Source organism: Dromiciops gliroides, chromosome 1 (genome assembly GCF_019393635.1).
Source record: "Dromiciops gliroides isolate mDroGli1 chromosome 1, mDroGli1.pri, whole genome shotgun sequence".
In the NCBI taxonomy this organism is placed as follows: Eukaryota; Metazoa; Chordata; class Mammalia; order Microbiotheria; family Microbiotheriidae; genus Dromiciops; species Dromiciops gliroides.
Genome location: NC_057861.1, coordinates 4,169,609 through 4,192,223, shown reverse-complemented (window position 1 = coordinate 4,192,223; position 22,615 = coordinate 4,169,609). Strand labels below are relative to the sequence as shown.

The 22,615-nt window shown below is 43.1% G+C and overlaps 1 protein-coding gene across 1 annotated transcript in view; it reads left to right on the top strand.

Moving 5' to 3' along the window:
• The first annotated feature begins 9,032 nt into the window (after positions 1 to 9,032).
• The window catches only part of LOC122744203 (zinc finger protein 829-like), a 31,984-nt gene continuing 18,401 nt past the window's right edge, over positions 9,033 to 22,615 (top strand). The window contains exons 1-3 of the mRNA XM_043989636.1: positions 9,033 to 9,068; positions 18,331 to 18,501; positions 19,447 to 19,554. Of these exons, the coding sequence (XP_043845571.1) occupies positions 9,033 to 9,068; positions 18,331 to 18,501; positions 19,447 to 19,554 (315 nt within the window). The remainder of the gene's footprint in view (positions 9,069 to 18,330; positions 18,502 to 19,446; positions 19,555 to 22,615) is intronic.

Genomic DNA, 22,615 nt, shown 5'->3' with positions numbered 1-22,615 from the left:
TATCTTTGTTTGGGTTTTTATTTTAGATGATTTAAAAAAATCTTTCATGAATATAAATGTGTAGTATTTAACTATTTGGTGTAAAATTGTGTCATATGTACAAAAATAAAAAAATCTCCCCCTCAAATTCCATGTCTCCCCTCTTTGAACCCTCTGTCTCATAGTCCTGTGCAATATCTGCCCCATGCAAGACCCAGTTTCATGGAGTTATCCCTCAGACAAACTGCCCCAGGCCTGAGCAAAAGTGGGGTTACATTTATAATGAAGAATTACAAAGAGAGAAAATACACCAGTTTGGAAAAACTAATCAATTTAGCAAGAAAGTCCAGTGCTATTATCAGTGTTCCACACTCATAGTCTACAACCTCTGCAAACAGGGAAGGAAGTACATCTCTTCTTCAGAGCTTGCAGACCAAACTTTGAACTCTCCTTGCCTTGCCCCCAGGTGCCAGGGAGGGAGCTATGCTAAATACTCACTGGCTTCTCCTTGGAAAATTTCTGTTGACATGATACTGTTTAAAAAAAAAAAAAAAGACACCTCTTGTTTGGGGAGAACTCTGAGATCCATAAGGCTCCTGGGCGATAGGGTGTTCCTCCCTTCTTTTCTAGAGCCTGAATTTTTCCATGCCCCTAGGCATAGCAGGAGCCAGCTGGCTTGTCGTTGGGGTCTCTCATTTTTTGGTCTCAGAGGTGGATAACCCATCAGACATGTCTGGACAACAACCTGCCCCTTCCTGGAAAATGCATACTTGGGTTACTGAGTCACCCTGGTACCTGAAATGGAAACAGACCCAACTGTCCTTCCCAGTCCTCTGAGAAGAGTAACAAGAGCTTGGTAGGAACTGGATGTGGCCAGAGGGCAACATCTGGAGAGACCAGCAGTCCTGGTGTCTGAGGTCCAGAAGTATCCATTACCTTGAACTTCTCTTCCCTTGTTCCAGCTGGGTCCAGGAGTTCTCATTAGATAGGATAAACTCTTCTGTGTAAGATACTATAATAAAGACCTACTGCTTTAGAAAATATCAACAAAGTTTTCTATTATTAATTTTAAGAGTATATTCAAAAGAGCAATTTATAAAAGTGAATTTATTTTATTGATATGTTAACTTTTATTCATTATAACAAACCTATTTAAAACATTGATTTTGTAAAATTAACATATTGGTTTGTGAGGGCCAAATTTAGTATGGGGAGTTAATTGGGCAGCTCGCTATAATATTGGGGTTCAGAAAATAATGGGGGACCTCTAGGTCCAGAGTTTCCCCTTCTCCAAACTGCCTCTTTTCCAGTTATGTGTCCCAGACTAATAAGAAAGGAGATTAACAAATTAACAAATCAGGTTTTATTAATGGTAACAAAAATTACAACACAAGTGGAATTAATAAAGCTAGGGACAATGAGAAAGGGGATAGAGAAAGTTAGAATCTAATCTCTAGGGTAAAAAGGCCCCAGGTACCTTGAGTAAGCTCTATTTCCTCAGCTACTCATAACAGCTTATCTCAAACAAAAACTGACTCAAACGCTAAATTTGTTTCCAGTTCAGCTGACTTAACGAGACAGCCTTGCTGGAAGGAACACAAACTCACCACCACCTGGAAACTGCAGTTCTAAGGAGAATTAGCTTTGCAGTGTCTCCTGGTTAGGTCTGAAGATCAAACACCCACCAGCTCCTCTCTCTCTCAACCTTCCTCCTCTGTCCCTCTTTGAGAGTCTCTCTCCCCCTTCCTCCCTCTGTCACAGGAAGGGTGGTCCTATCTCAATGCTGAGTCTCTAATTCGTTTAACATACCCCCTAGGCTGTCCCCATTATAATTTGGCCAGGCCCATATGGGCATGGGGGAACTCCTAGGTGGGAGTTAGGTACTTTAGTTTGATACTTTGATTCAATAAATGTTCTTTGTGTTGTTTGTTCCATAATCTCTTAAAGTACACACCCATCTTCTCTTAGGCTTTTAAAGCTTGCATCTTTTCTGTCTGACCATGATGGAGCAAAGAAGGGGTTATAAAAACTCCAAATCACAATTAATTCCTTATAGGTTTTATTATGATGATTAACACATAAATCAATCTTAAAATAAAATAAAATAATGTGGCATGCATATATGTACAAATTATTAAATAATAACAATGTATCAAATAGATTATTAATGTGTCATTAAATATATAAATTAATTTATTATTAATTGGTATATTAAATATATTATATTATAATGTATTATATTAAATATATTAAATTATATTAATGTATCAATGGGCTTTTTTTGGAGAACGTTTTCAAGAGTTTTTGTCTTCCATGACACTACTACCTATCACATTGTAAACTGTGAGAGCAGGAATTCTTTTTGTATCCACAGAGCTTAGCACAGTGCCTGACTCTCAGTAGGCCCTTAAATGTTTGCTGATTTTTACCTATCTATCTATCTATCTGTCTGTCTGTCTGTCTTTGTTTATTTATTTATTTAGGTGAGGCAGTTGGGGTTAAGTGACTTGCCCAGGGTCACACAGCTAGTAAGTGTCAAGTGTCTGAGGCCAAATTTGAACTCAGGTCCTCCTGACTCCAGGAGGTGCTCTATCTACTGCACCACCTAGCTGCCCATACCGATTGATCTTTGATGATGTCTCTTTTGCCTTCATCAATCCAACCCTCACCACCCCTTTTCCCACTGAGCAAATTAAAAACCAACAACAACATAAATCCCTAAATGCCTATGTGCACGATCCATCAAAACAAACTCCCACATTGTCCATATCTGAGACTATATTTCTCTTTGCATTTTAGCTTCATGATCTTTCCAGCAGGAGGTGAATGTCCCATTTCATCTAAATTCTTTTGGACTCCTGCTCTTTCATTGAATGGACGGCCGTCTGAAGTCTTTCCAAGTTCTTTTGTTCTGCTGTTGTCATTGTGTAGATGGTTCTCAGGCCTGCTGCTTGGGGGGCCAGCCTGGCCCTTTGGTGAATGCCTCCAAGTCCCAAAGTAGCTGCAATGGACCTTAATGAACAGTTTGCAGAGTTGGAAGATCTGATAGCAAATGATCCAGAAAACAATACACCACATAGATGCGCATTGGAAACAGGAGCTCAGCTGATTCTCACAACTGTGGAAGGTCGCTGTTACTATGATCTCCAATTTCCAGATGAGGAAACTGAGGCAGGTGGAGATTGTGGCCACAGCTAGGGATTTGAATTCAGGCCTCTCTGACTCATACTTCAGGCTGATTCCCAGCCACAAGGCCACCTAGATCCCTGCCTTAAAGGGCTTCACTGCTAAGCTTAAATATTTACCACACTCAGGTCAGGCCATCTTCTTCTTCTTCTTCTTTTTTTTTTTTTTGGTGGGGCAATGAGGCTTAAGTGACTTGCCCAGGGTCACACAGCTAGTGTCAAGTGTCTGAAGCCAGATTTGAACTCAGGTCCTCCTGACTCCAGGGCTAGTGCTTTATCCACTGTGCCACCTAGCTACACCATGGCTATCTTCTTTATCAGAGTATATTATCTGAGCCACCCTACCCCCCAACCCCCCATGCCCCCACCCCAAATGTATACAACTGGCAGGTGTCACCATCTGCAAAGCTTAGAGGTTTTCCAATAGAACAGGAAAGCAAAAGAGACTCGCGCTCAACTCTCCTTCTTCCTCTTGGGAATGAAGGTTGGGTAGATTCTTTCCAGATCCTATCTCTGGCCTCCAACTGGCCAGCCCAAGAGATTGGACCTTTTCTTGGTTGGCACCTCTATCCGATGCCCACTCTCAGACCAGAAACCTCATAGCCCTTTGCCAGCCTTAGTCACTTGGATTTGGCTCACCAGTGACTGTTAATTCCCCATCCGAAGTCACTTAGCTCATTGACCTCTGCTACTCGGGTCAGACTTGTAGAACTGAGATGACTAAAGACCTGAAATCCTATCTTAGACTCCTTCTTAGTCATTTTCAGTCACATCTTCATGACCCCAATTGGGGGGTTTCTTAGCAGAGATCCTGGAGGGGGTTTGCCATTTTCTTCTCCAGCTCATTTGACAGATGAAGAAACCGAGGCAAACAGGGTGAAGTGACACAGCTAGGAAGTGTCTGAGGCCAAATTTGAGCTCAGGAAGATGGGTCTTCTTGACTTCAGGCCTGGCACTCTATCCACTCCACCTCCTTGCTGTCTCCTCTAAGAATTCCAGAAAGAGTATTTTAGAGACAAAGTATCAGAGCGTCTGAGAGACAAAGTTTCAGATTCTTAGTGACCAAAGCTCTTAGATTGTTACACAGTAGCTAGAAACAGTATTTTTAAAGAAACTGTTTTAGACTCTTAGAAATACTAAATCAGGGAGCAGCTAGGTGGCACAGTGGATAGAGCACCGGCCCTAGATTCAGGAGGACGTGAGTTCAAATCCAGCCTCAAACACTTGACACTTACTAGCTGTGTGACCTTGGGCAAGTCACTTAGGAGGAGGAGGAGGAAGAGAAGGAGAAAGAAGATTTAAAAACAAACAAAAACAAAACCAAAACCAAACAAATGTTAAAAACAACAACAGTGGGGCAGCTAGGTGGCGCAGAGGATAAAGCACCGGCCCTGGATTCAGGAGGACCTGAGTTTAAATCCAGCCTCAGACACTTGATACTTATTAGCTGTGTGACCCTGGGCAAGTCACTTAACCCCAATTGCCTCACCAAAAAAAAAAAAGAAAAGAAAAGAAAAGAAAAAAGAAATACTAAATCAGGAGTCAGGTCAGCCCCAAACTTCTCTGAACCTCAGTGCACTGATCTGCAAAATGGGGATGAGTCCTTCTAATAATCTCAGATAATTCTTCATAGGACTTAAAGCTAGAAAATACCTTAGAACATAGACCAACTGTCTCATTTTAAAGAGTAGCAAATGGGGGCAGCTAGATGGCACAGTGGATAGAGCACCGGCCCTGGAGTCAGGAGTACCTGAGTTCAAATCCGGCCTCAGACACTTAACACTTACTAGCTGTGTGACCCTGGGCAAGTCACTTAACCCCAATTGCCTCACTTAAAAAAATTAAAAAAAAAAAAAAGAGTAGCAAATGGAGGTCCAGACCTGAGGTGATATAGTTAGGTAGAGACAGAATTTGAAGCCATCTAGACTGAGGTGGGGGTGGGGGTGGCTCTTTCCAAACTACCCATTCTTTCAGACAGTTGGAAGGAAAAAACTGAAAGGCAGGTACTGTAAGGGACAGAGAATTAGCCTTGGCATAAAGAGGACCTGAGTTTAAGTCCTACCTTTGACACACACTGGCTGTATGACCCTGGTCAAGTCACTTATCTACTTCTATTCAATGGTTTATTCACATCAGGTTTTTCAGCTGCAGAGGATCCCTGGCCCCCCAGAATCCCAGCTCTGGCACTGCCACCCCCCATCTCGTTGGAAGGACCCTTTAGAAGCACAGGACATGGAGCTGGAAGGGGCCTTAGCTATCTTCTAGTCTAGCTCCTCAGCCTAGGGAGGGGAAATGATTTGTCCAAGGTTACGGGGGGAGAATTCAAGCTCCCCAGGCCCAGCTCTTTCCCTCCAGTCTCTTGGGGCCTCCTTGAGGGGGTTAATAGGAGATTCGCTCTGTACAGCTGTGTCTCACTAGGAGGAATTTTCCAAGGGCAAGGGCTTATGTATCAATGCCCAGACATCTCTTCTGTCCTCCTTATCTTGGACAACCCCAAATCACAGGTTTCACATCCTCCCTGCTTTATCTGCCACTCCTCCTTCATAGAGCATTTGGGTTTTGTTTTAGAGTTGGGTGTTAAAGGAAGAATCAACATGGTGGAGGGGAAAGGGTGTCTCCAGGTGACAGAGAAAGGGAAATGCTAGTATGCAATGGCAACATACTCCCTTTGCCAGAGCAGGGGCCCAGCATCCGCTGCAATGGATGACTCATCCTGAAGGATTAAAATCAGCCTTCCTTCTTAGAAAAACATCTGCAAATATTCCAGGTAAAAGCAGTCTCCAGGGTAATTAGAATCAGTCCAGGAAAAGAAAATCTACTGGCAAGGCAATTGAAGCAATTGCTGTCTCAGAAGCTCGTTGATTGCCACCCAAATGGTGCACACCCCCCCGGGCTCCAGATCCATATTTATTGTTGTTTGGTTGTTCAGTCGTGTCTGACTCTTCGGGACCCGATGGCCCACAGCCTGCCAGGTCCTTCTATCCTCCACTGTCTCTTGAAGTCTGTCCAAGTTCATGTTGACTGTTTCCATGACACTACTCTCTGTCCATCTCATCCTCTGCCGGCCCCTTCTCCTTTTGCCTTGAATCTTTCCCAGTATCAGGGATTTTTCCATTGAGCCCAGTCTTCTCATTATCTGGCCAAAATATTTAAACTTCACCTTCAGTATTTGACCTTTTAGTAAGCAGCCTGAATTAATTTCTTTAAGTATTGACTGATTTGATCTCGTTGCTGTCCAAGGGACTCTCAAAAGTCTTCTCCAGCACCTGGGGACAAAATTAGCTCTTATTGTCTCAGGTATCTTTTATAACTTCTTTCATAACAGTCCCTGATGGCATTGTGGGAGACTGGGCAGGGGGTAACTCAAGTGTCCCCAGTTCTACCAGTCTCCTGGACCCTAACAGACTTCATGCCTGTTCCTAAATGAGCAAGCTATATTCAGTAGCAGTTACCCTCCATTGAAACCTGGAAGGACTTAAATGAACTGATGCTGAGTGAGATAAGCTGAACCAGGAGGACACAGTATACCGTATCAACAACATTGTGTTTTGATCAACTGTGATAAACTTGACTCTTCTCAGCAATAGTTCCAAAGGACTCATGATGGAAAATGTTCTCCAAATACAGAAAAAAAAGAATTGTGGGGGGGCAGCTAGGTGGCGCAGTGGATAGAGCACCGGCCCTGGAGTCAGGAGTACCTGAGTTCAAATCCGACCTCAGACACTTAATACTTACTAGCTGTGTGACCCTGGGCAAGTCACTTAACCCCAATTGCCTCACTAAAAAAAAAAAGAATTGTGGGAATTATCTGACAAAATAAATAAAAAATGCAACAAAACATAGAAAACCATATATTAACATTATCTATGTTAACGAATAGATCTACCATATATATATATATTTTTTATTTTTCTTTAGTGAGGCAATTGGGGTTAAGTGACTTGCCCAGGGTCACACAGCTAGTAAGTGGTAAGTGTCTGAGGCCGAATTTGAACTCAGGTACTCCTGACTCCAGGGCCGGTGCTCTGTCCACTGCGCCACCTAGCTGCCCCAGATCTACCATATATTAACATGATCGAAGTCAATCTGCAAACCACAGGGAACCTTATATACAGTTATACTGGCCCCCATTTCTATTTGGGTTTGACACCACTGGCCTGAGGCAACTGGGTAGTTCAGTGGATAGAGCACAGAGTACTAGGCCTGGAGTCTGGAAGACCTGAGTGCAAATCTGGCTTCGGGCACTTACTGGCTGCTTGACCCTGGGCAAATCACTTGGCTTCTGTTTGCCTTAATCCACTGGAGAAGGAAATGGCAAACCAGTCCAGTATCTTTGCCAAGAAAACCCCATGGACAGGATTGGTGTGCTATGGTCCACAAGGCGATAGTCAGGCACGATTGAGAAACAACCCCCATCACTGGTCTACAACCCTCTGTGCATTTTATTTCCAGGCAAAATGGCTATGAGGGCCACTGCATACTGAACTCTGCCTTTCCTCTATTGCTTGGGTTCAGGGCAGCCTGTATTCTGCCTGAAAACTGCCAGGTCTGGGAGAGATCGCGAGGTCTGTGGCCAAGCTACATACACTACATTGTAAGTTGTGTGTCGCTTTTATTGATTCAGTGCCAGGAGTAAGTACCACATACAGCTAAGCATTCTTTGTCAATTCCTATGGAAGAGGTGACACCATCAGGCAGTCAAGTGACTAGAGTAAGTAGAGGAAGGAGGCAGTGTTTGGGGGGCATACAATGGGGGCTTAGAGAAGATTCTGATTTGAATCCCCATCACCAAACAATGAGCTGCTGCAGACCCCCAGAGGGAGACAGTGGGGAGGGGCACAGACAGGCATCCACTCTTTGACAGGTCCTTTTGGTTGTAGAGTGGCCTGCCCTGAGTGACCTGTGCTGCTGATGTCAGCAGGAGAAACCACTCTCCACAGGCAGTTTTGAAAGACCTCCTCTTTTGGGGGAGGAAGAGTAAACACCTGCTGATGGGAGCTAAGTCTCTTCTGGAGTGACCTTTCCAGTGGTGTGAGCAGCAGGAGCAGATGAGTTCTGCGGGGCCCTGGCTACAAGCTGGTTTTCCATTGAAGCTACAGACCCCAGGTGGTGAGTTAACAAACGAGCCCTGCTCTTTTGAATTAGCTGAACTGGAAGCGAGTTTGAGGATTGTATAGACTTAGGTTAGAGTCAGGAGGATTATCCATATTTCTTTTTCCCTATTCCCTTGTCTTTGATTTTATTAATTTCACCTTTGCTGTTTATTTCATTTCCATTAATAAAACCTGATTTGTTTGTGGAAAAGGGGGCAGCTAGGTGGTGCAGTGGATAGAGCACCGGCCCTGGAGTCAGGAGTACCTGAGTTCAAATCCGGCCTCAGACACTTAACACTTACTAGCTGTGTGACCCTGAGCAAGTCACTTAACCCCAACTGCCTCACTAAAAAAAAAAAAAAAAAGAGGCTGTTAGGCTCCTCTTATTGGCCTGGGAGAAATATCTAAAAAGGCAGTTCAGAGGGGAGGTAGCTTTGGATCTAGAGGTCCCTCATTATTTCTGGGACCCCAATATTACAATGAGCCACTCAGTTAACTCTCCATATATTAAATTTGGCCCTCACAAGTTCAAATCTCACCTCAGACACTTACTAGTTTTGTGAACCTGGGCAAGTCACTCAAACCCAATTGCTTTAACATCCAGGGCCATCTCTAGTCATCTTGAAATATATCCTGCCACTGGATCTAGATGGCTCTGGAGGAGAGAGGCTGGTGACTTTGCATAGCCCTCCCTCACTTAAATCCAATTCAGTGCAAGTCATTACATCACCCCAATGTCTTTGAGGACAAATGACAAATGACGACGACAACCACGATGACGACGATGACCTGCCATGACCATAGGGAGCAGGTGCGACTCGCCCAGTAACTGAGACTTGATGCTGAATAGGACCAGGTTAGGGACTGCAGCGCCACCTGGTGGTGGTCTGTAAATTCCTCAGCCTGGCAGGAAAGCCCTCCTCAGTCTGGTTCCCATCTCTATCCCCACGCTCATTTCATACTCCCTCCCTCTCTTCATACAGTCTCTCTCCCAGTCAAACCAGCCTGTCAGCAGTTCCCATATCTCACATGCCAATGCCTTTCTGCGGGTCTTTGCACCAGATGGCAGGTCATCCAAGTCATTCAGTTTACAGATAGGGAGACTGAAGTCTCACATGATGTGAGGCGTAGTGCAGGGGTATTGCTGTGTGTGGCTTGGAGGAAGGCAGAATAGACATCTCTGGCCCCTTCTCCCCCCACCCTTCTCCAAGGGAGACTTTAATTCCTGCCAGGAGGAGGCACAGGAAGTTGGGGCCAGAGGCCACTCAGCTCTCCTCAGAGAGAGAGGGCACCAGGCTAGAATTCAATCTATCTGCTCCATCAAATATTATGAGTCTAGGTGATATGACCAGGTTCAGTTTAACTTCTGCTCACTCTTTCACTAAATGGGTGGAAGGAGAACCCCAATTTAATCTTCAAGACTTGACCTCCTCCCCACCAAATGCCAGTTCCACAATGAACACATATAGCAAAAAGCAGAGAAATCCAAATCACAGCAAAGTAAGAAGCAGAGAAAGTATCTATAGGAGAATATGTGCTAGGCAAAACAGAGTGAAGGAGCTCTCCCATTAGAAGTGAGATCACTCAGATCAAGCAGAGAAGAGAATCCTAAATAGCATCCAATGGGATACTGACCACCTCACACCCATCAGAAATGACAAATGCTGGAGATGAGGAGGGAAAACAGGCACATTAATTAACTGTTGGAGGAGTAGTGAGCTGGTCCAACCCTTCTGGGGAACAATCTGTAACTACACCCAAAGAACTATAAAACTGGGCATACCCTTTGATCCAGCAATACCACTACTAGGTCTGTACTCCAAAAAGATTAAAGAAAAAAGTAAAAGGATCTATATGTACAAAATACACAAAAGTTACAATATAAAATCTAAAAGCTTTACAAAAACAAAATCATGTATTCAGAATCAAAAGATGAGAAACCAGGATTATGAATGAATGAATGAATAAAATTATTATTTATAGCAGCTCTTTTTGTGGTGGCAGAGAACTGGAAATTGAGGAGATGCGGATCAATTGTGGAATGGCTGAACAAGTTGTGGCATATGATCGTGATGGAATAGTATTGTGGCATAAGAAATTACAAGGGTGGGACGGTTTCAGGAAAAACATGGAAAGACCTATATGAACTGATGCAAAATGAAGTGAGCAGAACCAGGAGAATATTATGCATAGTAACAGCAATGCTATAATGATGGTCAACTGTGAGATAATTCCAAGACAATTCCAAAAGACTCATGATGAAAAAAATGGTATCCACTTTCAGACAGAGAATGAAAGGACTCTGAGTGCAAATTGAAATATAATTTTCTCATTTTTGGTGATGTAGCTAATATGGAAATATGTTTTGCTTGATTTCACATGGATAATTGATATCATACTGTTTTCCTTCTCAGTGGGTGGGAAGGAGGGAGAGAATCTGGAACTCAAAATTGAAAGAGAAAGGAATGTTAAAAATAAATAAATAATAATAATAATAATAATAATAAAAGAAACAAAGAGGAAAAAAATCTCCAGTAATGAGGAACTCATTAGTGAAGCCTGGAGTAAGGCCACTGAAGAAAATCAAGCCGAGATATTTAGCAATGAAAGAGAGAAAGAAGATAGGGTGGTAGCTGGATAAGCCAAAGAAGGGTCAAAGGAAGATTTCCCAAGGATTGAGAAACCTAGGAATGTTTGTAGGCAGATGAGACCCTCTCACTTCACAAGGTTGTTTTGAGGATAAATTTCAAACTTTTTGAAAAAATGAAGTCTGAATAGGGTAGTATAAACATATGGTGCTTTTAAAATCTGACAGTCATTTCTTCTTTCTGAAGGGGACAGGATACAGGACTAGAAATAATGCTGGGGTGGGGGCAGCTAGGTGGCACAGTGGATAGAGCACCAGTCCTGGATTCAGGAGGACCTGAGTTCAAATCTGACCTCAGACACTTACTAGCTGTGTGACCCTGGGCAAGTCATTTAACCACAATTGCCTCACCAAAAAAAAAAGAAAGAAAGAAAGAAAGAAAGAAAGAAAGAAAGAAAGAAAGAAAGAAAGAAAGAAAGAAAGAAAGAAAGAAAGAAAGAAAGGAAGAAAGGAAGAAAGGAAGAAAGGAAGGAAGAAAGGAAGGAAGGAAGGAAGGAAGGAAGGAAGAAAGGATGGAAGAAAGAAAGAAAAATTTTTTTAAAAAAGAAAAAGAAATAATGCTGGGGGAGAATGTGAGGTCTATCCGTTCTGCCTCAAATGTTGGAAGAAACCTTTTTGAAAACCAGGCAGTCAGCTCTAAAGCTGTTTATTTTTATGGACCAGTCTTCCCAGGAAACACTGATAAGTATGGTTTCTATGTCTCTAGGTTGGGAGAAACCTGGGGAAGCAGTGCCAGGGTAGAGAGAGGAAGCAGCAGATCAATGAGGAGGAACATCCCAGGCAAATAAAAATCACTGAAGGGAATGTTTTCAATCAAGTAAGAAGCCACAGACATGATAAATATGGGTTAAGATGCAGCCCAGGGCCAGAGCTCTTTCCTGAACAGAGAAGGAGCATAGGAAACAATCTGGGAGACTGTCAAACACACAGAAATTGGTTTAGGCTGTATCCAGAACCAAGTAAATGTGATGTCTATGAAAAGGAGAGATTGTCTAATTGTGATGGACCTGAAGAAGCCTTCAATTCTAGTCAGATCTCATTGAAAAGCATATTTATGAGAATAAAGTGAGAAACCTTATTGATATAAAGAAGGTGGGAAAGCCTCCAGCTAGAAGAGAAGCCTTACTAAACATTAGAGAGAAACAACAGTGACAACAGCATTTGTATAAGCACTTTAAGGTTTGCAAATATTTTATCATTTGATCCTCACAACAATCCTGGGAGGTAGGTGGTATTATGATACCCACTTTCCAGAGAAGGAAACTGAGGTAGAGGGTGAGACTTGACTAGGGTCAAACAACTACTAAATACCTGATATTGGATTTGAACTCAGGTCTTCCTGACTTGAGGTCTAGTATACTACTGAACCATCCAGCTCTTGAAACCTTATAAATATAATCAATGTGGGAAGGTCTTCCTTGGGAAGACAGGATTTTCTCATCATCAGAGACTTCATACTGGAAAGAGACCATTGCTGTCATTGTTTGTCCTTTGTTCTTGAAGAGGACCATGACATCAGGGTGATGTTATGACTTGTAGTGAATGAGATTTGAGTGAGGGAGGGCTGTGCAAGGTCACCAGCCTCACTCTCTCCTCCAGAGTCATATGGGTCCAGTGGCAAGATATGCATCAGGAACGACTGGAGATGGCCCCAGATGTTTTAAGATCATATGAATGTGGGGCAGCTAGGTGGCGCAGTGGATAGAGCACCGGCCCTGGAGTCAGGAGCACCTGAGTTCAAATCCAACCTCAGACACTTAACACTTACTAGCTGTGTGACCCTGGGCAAGTCACTTAACCCCAATTGCCTCACTTAAAAAAAAAAAAAGATCATATGAATGTAAGGAACATGCAAATGCCTTCTTTCCATATGCCTGCTGGAGTTTACTCTTATCCAACATCAATCAATAAACACTTACTTAGTGGCTCCTATGGGCCAGGCACTGTGCTAAGATCTACTGGAGACCTTATGAAGGTAATCAACATGGGAAGGTGTTCCACCTGAGCATACAATTTATTCAACCTCAGAGACCTTATGAACATGAGAAAGCCTTGAGGAAGTTTTGTTGTTATTCACTCATTTCAGTTGTGTCCAACTGTCTGTGACCTTATTTGGGGTTTTCTTGCCAAAGATGCTGGAGTGGTTTGTCATTTCCTTCTCTGGCTCATTTTACAGATGAGGAAACTGAGGCAAGCAGGGTGATGTGACTTGTCCAGGGTCACATAGCTAGTAAGTGTCTGAGGCTAGATTTGAACTCGAGAAGAGAGTTCCTGACTTCAGGCCCAGGGCTCTGTGCACTATGACGCCACCTCGCGGCTGCTTATGAGGCAGTATGCACCTTAATTTATACAAGAGAAATCTTATGAATGTAATGTGATGGAGAGAATATGAATATGGGAAAACCTTCCACCATAGGACAGTGTTTACTTATCTAAAAATTCATGAAGGAGAGTGACTTTATAAATACAATAAGTTACTTATGGGAAGGCCTTCTGCTGGGGTCCTTGTTTTATAGAATTTCAGAGTTCATACTGGAGAAAAACCTTATGAGTATAATGAATCTGCTTGGGTCTTGTACAGGATACAACTTCTTGTACATGGGAGGATTCATAGAAGCCAAAGTAGTTACTAAATGGATCATACATAGGAAGACTTTCCTCAAAAGAAAATACCTTACTCAACACCAGAAAAGTCATTCTTACCAGATCTTAATCTATATTATAAGGCAGTAATTATTAAAACTATCTGGTTACTGGCTAAGAAATAGAAAGGTGGCTCAGTGGAACAGGGCAGACACACAATACACAGTAGAAAATGATTATAGTAACCTTGCCTTTGACAAAAGAAAAGACTTAAGCTTTTGGGATAAGAATATACTATTTGGTAAAAATTGTTGGGAAAACTGGAAATTAATCTGGTAGAAATTGGGTATAGATCAGTATCTTATACCATTTATCAAGATACGGTCAAAATGGATACGTGACCTAGATATAAAGGAAGGCATCATAAAAAACTAGAACATGGAACACATTACTTATCAGACCTATGGATAAGAAAATAATTTATGAATAAACAAGACATAGAGAACATTGCAAAATGTAATAATTTTGGTTCCATTAAATGAAAAAGGTTTTGTACAAATAAAATCAATGTAGCCAAAATTAGAAGGAAAGCAGAAAATTGGGGGAAAAATTTATAGACAGTTTCTCCAATAAAGGTCTCTTATCTCAAATGTGTAAGAACTTTGTCCAATTTATAAGAACATGAGTCATCCCCCAAATCATAATTGGTGAAAGGATATGAACAGTTTTTTGATGAAGAAATTAAAGTTATATATAGTCATGTGAATCATTATTGATTAGAGAAACACAAATGAAAATAACTGTGAGATGTCATCTCACACAAATCAGAGTGGCTAAAATGATAGAAGGGAAAATGACAAATGTTGGAGGGGATGTGGAATAATCAGGATGTTAATATACTGTTGGGGGAACTGTGAACTGATCCAATGATTTTGGAGAGCAATTTGGAATTATGCCTTAAGAGTCATAAAAGTGTGTATACCCTTTGACCCACAAATTGGTCTGTCTCCCAAGAAAAGAACCTGTATGTTCTAAAATATTTATAGCAGCTCTCTTTGTGGTGGCAAAGAACTGGAAATTGCAGGGACAATCTTCATTTGGGGAATGGCTGAATAATTTGTAATATATGATTTTCTTGGAATACTACTGTGTTGTAAGAAATAGTGAGCTGGATGAGTTTAGAAAAAAACATGGAGCAGGCAGCTAGGTGGCACAGTGGATTCAGGAGGATCTGAGTTCAAATACAGCCTCAGACACTTGATACTTACTAGCTGTGTGACCCTGGGCAAGTCACTTAACCCTCATTGCCCTGCCCCCCACCCCCAAAAAAAAGAGTAGGAAAAAAAGAGAAAGAAAACATGGAAAGACCTGCATGAAATAATGAAGAGTGAGAAGAGTAGAACCTAGAGAACATTGTACACAGTAACAGCAATGTTGTTCTAAGAACAACCAAGAACAACTAAGCTATTTTGAGCATTATAAATACTCAAATCTACTATAAAGGACCTATGAACGAAGATGCTATCTACCTCCATAGAAAGAACTGATAAATAGAAGTATGCATAGGATGGTTTTACATATATTTATAGATCTGCATCAAATGGTGGCCTTGTCTAGTGTGGGGTGAGGTGGGAAGGGATGGAGGAAGAGAGTTCAGAAAAAAATATTTTTTTTTTTTAAAAAGAAAAGAAAATTCATTCTCAGGCTCAGTCTTGTGAGTATAAAGTCTTTTGCCATTAATAAATGTGAGAGAGATTTCACTTTCCTGAAAATTAAACATATCAAACTAAAGAGGAAATCCATGTCAATGAATCCAATCCCTGCCTAATTTCCCAAGGGGGGCGCTACCAATCCTTTTCTTCCTTCTCAAGGCCTCAGCTGCCTCTCTAATCCAACCACCATAAACTGATGCAGAATGAAGGGGGAAAATGAGGAGAATAATTTATACAGTGACTTCATCACTGAAGGAAAACATGAGTGAAAGACTTAAGAATTCTGATGCTTAGATGACCAAGAATAACTCTGGAAGACTGACCATGACGCCTGGTATCCACCTCCTGACACCGGGGTGATAGACTCATAGAGTAGGAGACAGAACTTTCCAGACATGGACAATGTATGAACTTGTTTTGCTGGACTATGTATATTGTTACCAGAGAAGGCTTTTGGAGCACAGGTTGGGATTTGAGGAAGGAAAGGGAGGCTAGTGGTGAAGAAAAGAAAAGAAAAGAAAAGGAAAGGAAAGGAAAGGAAAGGAAAGGAAAGGAAAGGAAAGGAAAGGAAAGGAAAGGAAAGGAAAGGAAAGGAAAGGAAAGGAAAGGAAAGGAAAGGAAAGGAAAGGAAAGGAAAGGAAAGGAAAGGAAAGGAAAGGAAAGGAAAGGAAAGGAAAGGAAAGGAAGTGCATCAATTAAAACCTTTTTTTTTTAATGCACAAAAGAGAACAGAAGACAGACAAGTAATACAGACATGTAACTCAGATGTTAAATTTGTTCTGTACATAAAAAACACAAATTGAATACAGTAGAGACTAGTCATTTAAACATTTTTTAAAATGGGAAAAAAAGAGAAAATCTCAGGGGTGTCCTAGAATATGTTTAACAACTGACTCTCAGTATGTGTGTGAGTACACAAATTAGACATCTAAGTTTAATCTGCATTATTAACATTCTCTCTAACATTTTCTTTTTTTCATTTTTAAATATTTTTCATTTTAAATTTTTTATCTATCATTTTCTTAAGCCTAGGCAACAAACAAAACAAATAAATAAAGGCTTGATTTGTAGCATGTGCTAAATTCTAAGGAGTAAATGCTCACACTGAAAATTTAACAATCAGCTCTCCTGATTCCAGTGCACCTCAGAAAATCACCTAAAAGCAAACAAATATGAATAAGTGAATAAATGAATGAATAAACACAAATAAATAAACAAATAAATTAATAAACAACCCAGGGAATTAATGAATAAACAAACAAATGAATGAATGGATGGATGAGTGAGCACTGCTATGTGAGAATTCTCAGAACCACCCTCCACTAACCTTAACCCATTAGACTATGGGATCCTTGAGGGCAGGGACTAGTTTACCTTTTTTTTTTTTTTTTTTTGGTAATTCCAGTGTTTAGCACAATGCCTGGAACACAGTAAGGCTAAGTAAATGGTGTTAGTTAAGTTAGTAAGCCTAAATCCTCTGCCTATAACCTTGATTCTATCTGAAGCTGCCTACAGCAGATCCTTCCATACTCCAGTATGGGACATTAATACACAAATTAAAACAAAAGGTTTTGTACAAATAAAATCAATGTAGCCAAGATTAGAAGGAAAGCAGGAAATTGGGGGAAATTTTTTATAGACAGTTTCTCCAATAAAAGTCTTATCTCGGGCAGCTAGATGGCGCAGTGGTTAAAGCACGGGCCCCGGATTCAGGAGTACCTGAGTTCAAATCTGGCCCCAGACACTTGACACCTACTAGCTGTGTGACCCTGGGCAAGTCACTTAACCCCCATTGCCTAAAAAAACAGTCTCTTATCTCAAATGTGTAAGAACTTTGTACAACTTATAAGAATATGAGTCATCCCCCAAATGATAAATGGTGAAAGGATATGAAGAAACAGTTTTTTGATGAAGAAATTAAAGCTATATATAGACATCTGAGACCAGTCAAGATTTTTGAATTTTGTCTCTTGCAAATCTCCACCCTAGAGAGTGAAACCCAAAGACCCTAACCCCTAAAGAATCCTTAAACTCCAGACACTGAAACCAAAGATTCCAGAAATAAAAAAAAACAATCCCTGTTTCCCACCTCAGGAAAGTGATGTTGCCAGGACACATAGACCAAGGTCATGGAGCCCCAGGGATGTTTAAAGACAGTTCAGGGGCAGCTAGGTGGCGCAGTGGATAGAGCACCGGCCCTGGATTCAGGAGTACCTGGGTTCAAATCTGGCCTCAGACACTTAACACTTACTAGCTGTGTGATCCTGGGCAAGTTACTTAACCCCAATTGCCTCACTTAAAAAAAAAAAAAAGACAGTTCAGTCTGTGATGTAAACACCGATAAGTACACCAAGGTCTGCAAGAACGATATGCAAGATAGGAATTCCTTGTACCTAGGGAGGATGTTACTAACAGCTCCCTAATGCGACCCCAGAATGCCCCCTCTAGTAGTTTTGCAATCTCCTTACTTGGCTCGGAGCCCTCTTTGTAACTAAATAAGGTCAACTCTCCTTCCAGGGGGAGAGACAATCTCCAGCATGATTCTCCCCCCTCTTCTAATAAACCTCTCTACTTTACAAGATTTGCTGTGAGCCTGCCCCTTCTTTGGGCTTTAGCCCCGCCCCCAGGCCACAGGCTCCGCCCACAACACCAGCACCTCTGTACAGCATCTGGGAGTAGATGCCCATCGTGCTGTCTCCAAAGACATTTATTAATGCTGAAAGTTTGAGGTTCTTCTGGAACACAAAGAGAAGCCCTTGGAGCTCACAAAATGGAGGCAGAAGGCATGCATTTATGCCCGCCGTGTGCCCAGAACCGCGCTAGGAACTACGGAAGCCGAGAGAGGCAAAAGCTGTGCCTGCCCTCAGGGAGCTGCCAGTCTAACAGTGAAAGACGCCAAATCAACAGGGCAGACGGTGTCTACACATAGGGTGGGCGGAAGGTCATCTGAACGGGGGAAAGAACGAGCCTGGGTCTCCTGAAGGAGGAGGAGGGCTGGGGGGGGGGGAAGTTCGGGGAAGCAGCCGCAGAGGGCGGGGGGTCTTGCAGACTACAAGACGGAGCAAGGACTCTCCGGAGCATGCGCACAAGCCGCGGGGCCTGGCCAACTACGTTCCCAGAAGTCCTGACAGTCAAGAAGGAAGGAGGGCGCCCGTGCCCACGTGATCTGCTCTCCCTTCCCTCTTCCCCAGCTCTGTCCCGTGAGTCAGGCACTTCCGCATCTCGTAGGCTCTCGGACCGACGCTCCCGGCCCTGCTCGGGCTCCTGGGCTGGGCTCCCAGCTCCCGCCAGCAAGCGGCGAGGTAGGCGGGACCTCAGGCAGGGGCGAGGCCTCGGGCGCCACGTTCCCAAGGCTCTCTCCCTACATGAGGGGGGGGGGGGGCGGGGCTGGGCCCTTCGCACTTGCGCATTCCAGCTCTGCCTATGGCCACGCCCCTCGACGAGCTCGAGTGCCCATTGGACAGTGGGAGGGCATAAGAATGTGGCCCAATCAGAGGCGTCGCTACTGCCTCGGCGCCTGGGCTTCTTTTCCCATGTATCCCAGGGCCGGAGCTCCATCTCCTGTGACTTGGTGGATCTTCCTCACCACCCCCAGGGCCTGACCGGGATTTCCCCTGCATCCAATCTAATTTCCTCTAATCTCCCCCTCCTCAACTGTTCTTCTCCCCCTCCTCCTCCTGACCTGATCTCTCCCTGAGATCTCCTTCCCCTCCCCCTCCTGAGTGGATCTCCTCTTCCCCTCCCCCTCCTCACCTGCTCTCCTCCCCCTCTTTCTTCTCTGGCCAGATCTCCCCCTCCATCCTTCCTCCTGCTGTCTCCTTTGGCCTGACGGCCCAGGTGTTAATGGTCTCTCCCTCCTCAGACTGTCCCAAGGTTCTAGGACCAGAGCCGGAAGGACGCTTGAAACCATCCAGTCTCACCCCCTCATTTTACAGATGAGGGAGCAGGGGAGGGGGAAGGTAGCTGAGATTCGAACCTGGGACTTTTGACTCCAGTGCCGTACTCATTGCACTCTCGGGCGCTGAGTCCCCTGGACGTTCTAGCTCCAGGCTCAGAGTGTGTCGTCTATACCCTGAGCAGCATGAAGGCTCTTTAGAGGTTGGGATCTGTGCTTAGGGGTGCTCTCCAGGAGTGCGTGTACATGTGCGTTTCCTTAGGATTTACTGGATCGAATCTGGTGTCCACCTCAGCAGGGAAAGGGCTGGATGCTGTGGGCCTGATCCGTGTGATCTTTGTCTTGTCTTCAGTTCTCCGCTTCTGCCTTTGGAAGACCATGCCTTTCCCCAATACCGGGGAGCCCTGAAGATGAGGGAATGGCCCCCGTCCTCCTAAGGGCTGCTAAGGCCCCCCACCAGGTGAGCAATGTGGGTGAATTTGGTTTCCATATGCCCTGCCCTAGTGGGTGGGACCATTGGAAGGTGATAGATGGGGCGCAGGAAGACAGCTCAGGAATGGCCCCGAAGAGGAATTTTTCCCCCGAGAGGGGAAATGACTTCTTTGAGGTTCTGTGGGCTATAAAAGCTGGTTCCAAAGCTCATCTTCTGGCCCCTCAGCAGCCCAGCCACTGCCCGGGAGGATGCTTTCAGCAGGGAATTCAGAATTCTTCCTGTTTGCCTCATGCCCATCTCTTCTCCACCCTGTGCTCCATCCTGCATTTGTTATGGTCCTCAGGGCTGTCCACTCACCTTGAAGTTGTTGGGGATGCAAAAAGAACAGAAGGATAAAAACAATAAAAAATGCTTCTAGGTGTCATGGCAGACTCCTGGGAGTCTGACCCATGCAGGGACTTTCCAGCGTCATAGGCTGGAATTGCTGATCTGTATTGCTGGAGGAAAGTTTTCATACCAGGAGTTCTGTACACGAGTACAGTCTAAAACTGAATAGAAGTATCATATCAACACTTTAAGATTTCACACAAAAAGTGCCAGGTGGTCCATATAATATCCATTTTGCAGAAGAGGACATTTCAGAGAGGAAATAAAAGGGAAAAACCTCAATCCCAATTTAATAATTGGTTATTAATAATAGAAAAATCATTATTTCTTGATGTGGGATGGAATTTAGGGTCAAATTGATCATGAGTCGTCCCAAAAGAATTATAAGACTCAGTGACTCAGTTTCCCAAGTTGTTTTGCAATACTGTGAATGACCACAGGGAGAGAACCAGGAAAGTGGAAAGGTATCTCTTGAATAAGGAAAGAAAAGACAGTTATATTTATAGTATGGATAAATTGATTATCAGTCTCATTATAATAATCTCTACCTTAGGGAGGTACAGGGGAGGGCCTGTCCTAATTTGGAGTTCCTGGGGTCCTAAGCCAACCCCCGAGGTAGGTACCTTTTTCTGTGGAGGTGTTTTTTTGGAGTTTACCCGTCCAAAGGTGAATCTGGGGACAAATTTGGCCTTTTCTGCGCATGTCTCTTTCTGATTCCCATGGCTAGTTTCAAAACATCTTCATTTTTCATTTATTTTTAGTCTAAATTTCTATAACCTCTCATTTTTTCATTGTTATATGACCTGCCCCTTTATGTTCCTGTTATGGGTACTGATTATTGTGGGTAAGAGAACTTAGCATCCTGACTTGTAAATTATCCATTAACTGGGGTCTGAATCCCTCTTAGAGCTCATATCTGAATTAGAGCTTGGGTCTTAGGTTTTTCTGTTAACCCCTTTTTTGCCTCCTACATCATTTCTCTCACACTCTTGGAGTGTATGGGGTGTTCAAGGAGGAACAGCACCTCTGGTGTGAAGGCTTGCTCATCTACCTTTCACTCAACTCTCACTTGTGGTTCTAAGAAGCTGTAGCATGCACAGTGGCCATAACCCAGTAAAATCATCTTGGCAGACAGGCTATACCAGGTTAAGGGTAACTGACAGGCTTCAAACTTGTCAGTGAGTTAGGGGAATACCTACCCCAAGCATGTGGAGACTTCCCCTGGTGGAATGAGTAGATCAGAACAATTTTCCAATGACTGTGAAGAGGGCTGAAGGAGGCATTGTATAGTGTTTAGCGCTTAGGTATCAAAACATCATCTGGGGTTATCCACCAAATCTAGGGCCATTGCCAGTCATCTTGACTTTTGTCTTGCCGCTGGACTTTGATGACTGTGGAAGAGAGAGTGAGGCTGATGACTTTGTGAAATTCTGCCTCATTTAAATCCAACTCATTCAGGAGTCAAGACATTACTCCATGTCATCTTCAAAAACAAAGGATGAACAACAATATTCCCTTGTGAGATTAAAATTGGATATTAGATCATAAATCTCCCCTACTTAACCTTTCCCTTAATTTATCTCCCAGACTAGTAAATGGAAGAAGCTTCTGGTTTTCTAGTTAGAGCCTTTATTGTATGGTAGTCACAAGGTGATGTTGATTAGAAGGATAGGAAAGTAGAAATACAATACAAATTGTCTTAAGTCTCGGCTTAGTCTATATTCTGTATAAAACTCACCAAAACCCAAGGCCACTTTTGGGGAGAGAGACCGAGTCAAGCACGTGCTGTTAACCGAGAGCCGGGCCGAGTCAAACTCCAGTCCGCGTCTGTCTGTGCAACGCAGCCAGGAGACCAGCGAAACAGGAAAAAGCTCCCACTTCCGTTCTCTCCTTGCCTTTTAAGCTCGCACCCCGGAAGTCAGAAGTCGAGTGTTCAGCAGGCAATGTTGTTGGTCTCCTCCCCAAAAGGGTGGTCCTAAAAAAACCCCAAAACTGGCGTCTCTCCATTATCTAACCGACTGTTAAAACTTTTTACCACATTCCCCCCTTTTGTTCCTCAAGAAACAAAATATTTCCTTGACGGAACAGTAAAAAGAATATAATAACTATTGCTAACTAATAATATGTGAACAACAATGTAGAAAAGGAAGAGAGGAAAGTTTTGTCCAGAGGGGCGATTTTTTTTTTTGTCCTCATGAACTGACGCTTTGACATTAGTCTTGCAAAGGGAGAGCCTCTGCAGAGAGTACATGTTACAGATAGTGTATATTATAACAGAAAGGAGATAGTAAAAAACTAACAAAACATATAAAGTCTCTGAGTTCTCTTGTCTTCTTGAAGTGGTAAGATGTCATCAGGAGGAAACTGGATTCTGGTCTGGAAAACTGGATTCTGGACTCTGCTCTGGAAAGCTGGATTCTCTTCTTTAACTGTTTGAATTGCTGTATTTTTACTAAACCTTAGCATAGCAGGAAAAAGCTCCCACTTCCGTTCTCTCCTTGCCTTTTAAGCTCGCACCCCGGAAGTCAGAAGTCGAGTGCTCAGCAGGCAATGCTGTTGGTCTCCTCCCCAAAAGGGTGGTCCTAAAAAAACCCCAAAACTGGCGTCTCTCCATTATCTAACCGACTGTTAATACTTTTTACCATGCCCTTTTCTTTCTCCTCTTAAAACCTTTTTTTTTTTTTTTAATAGAACAGAACCC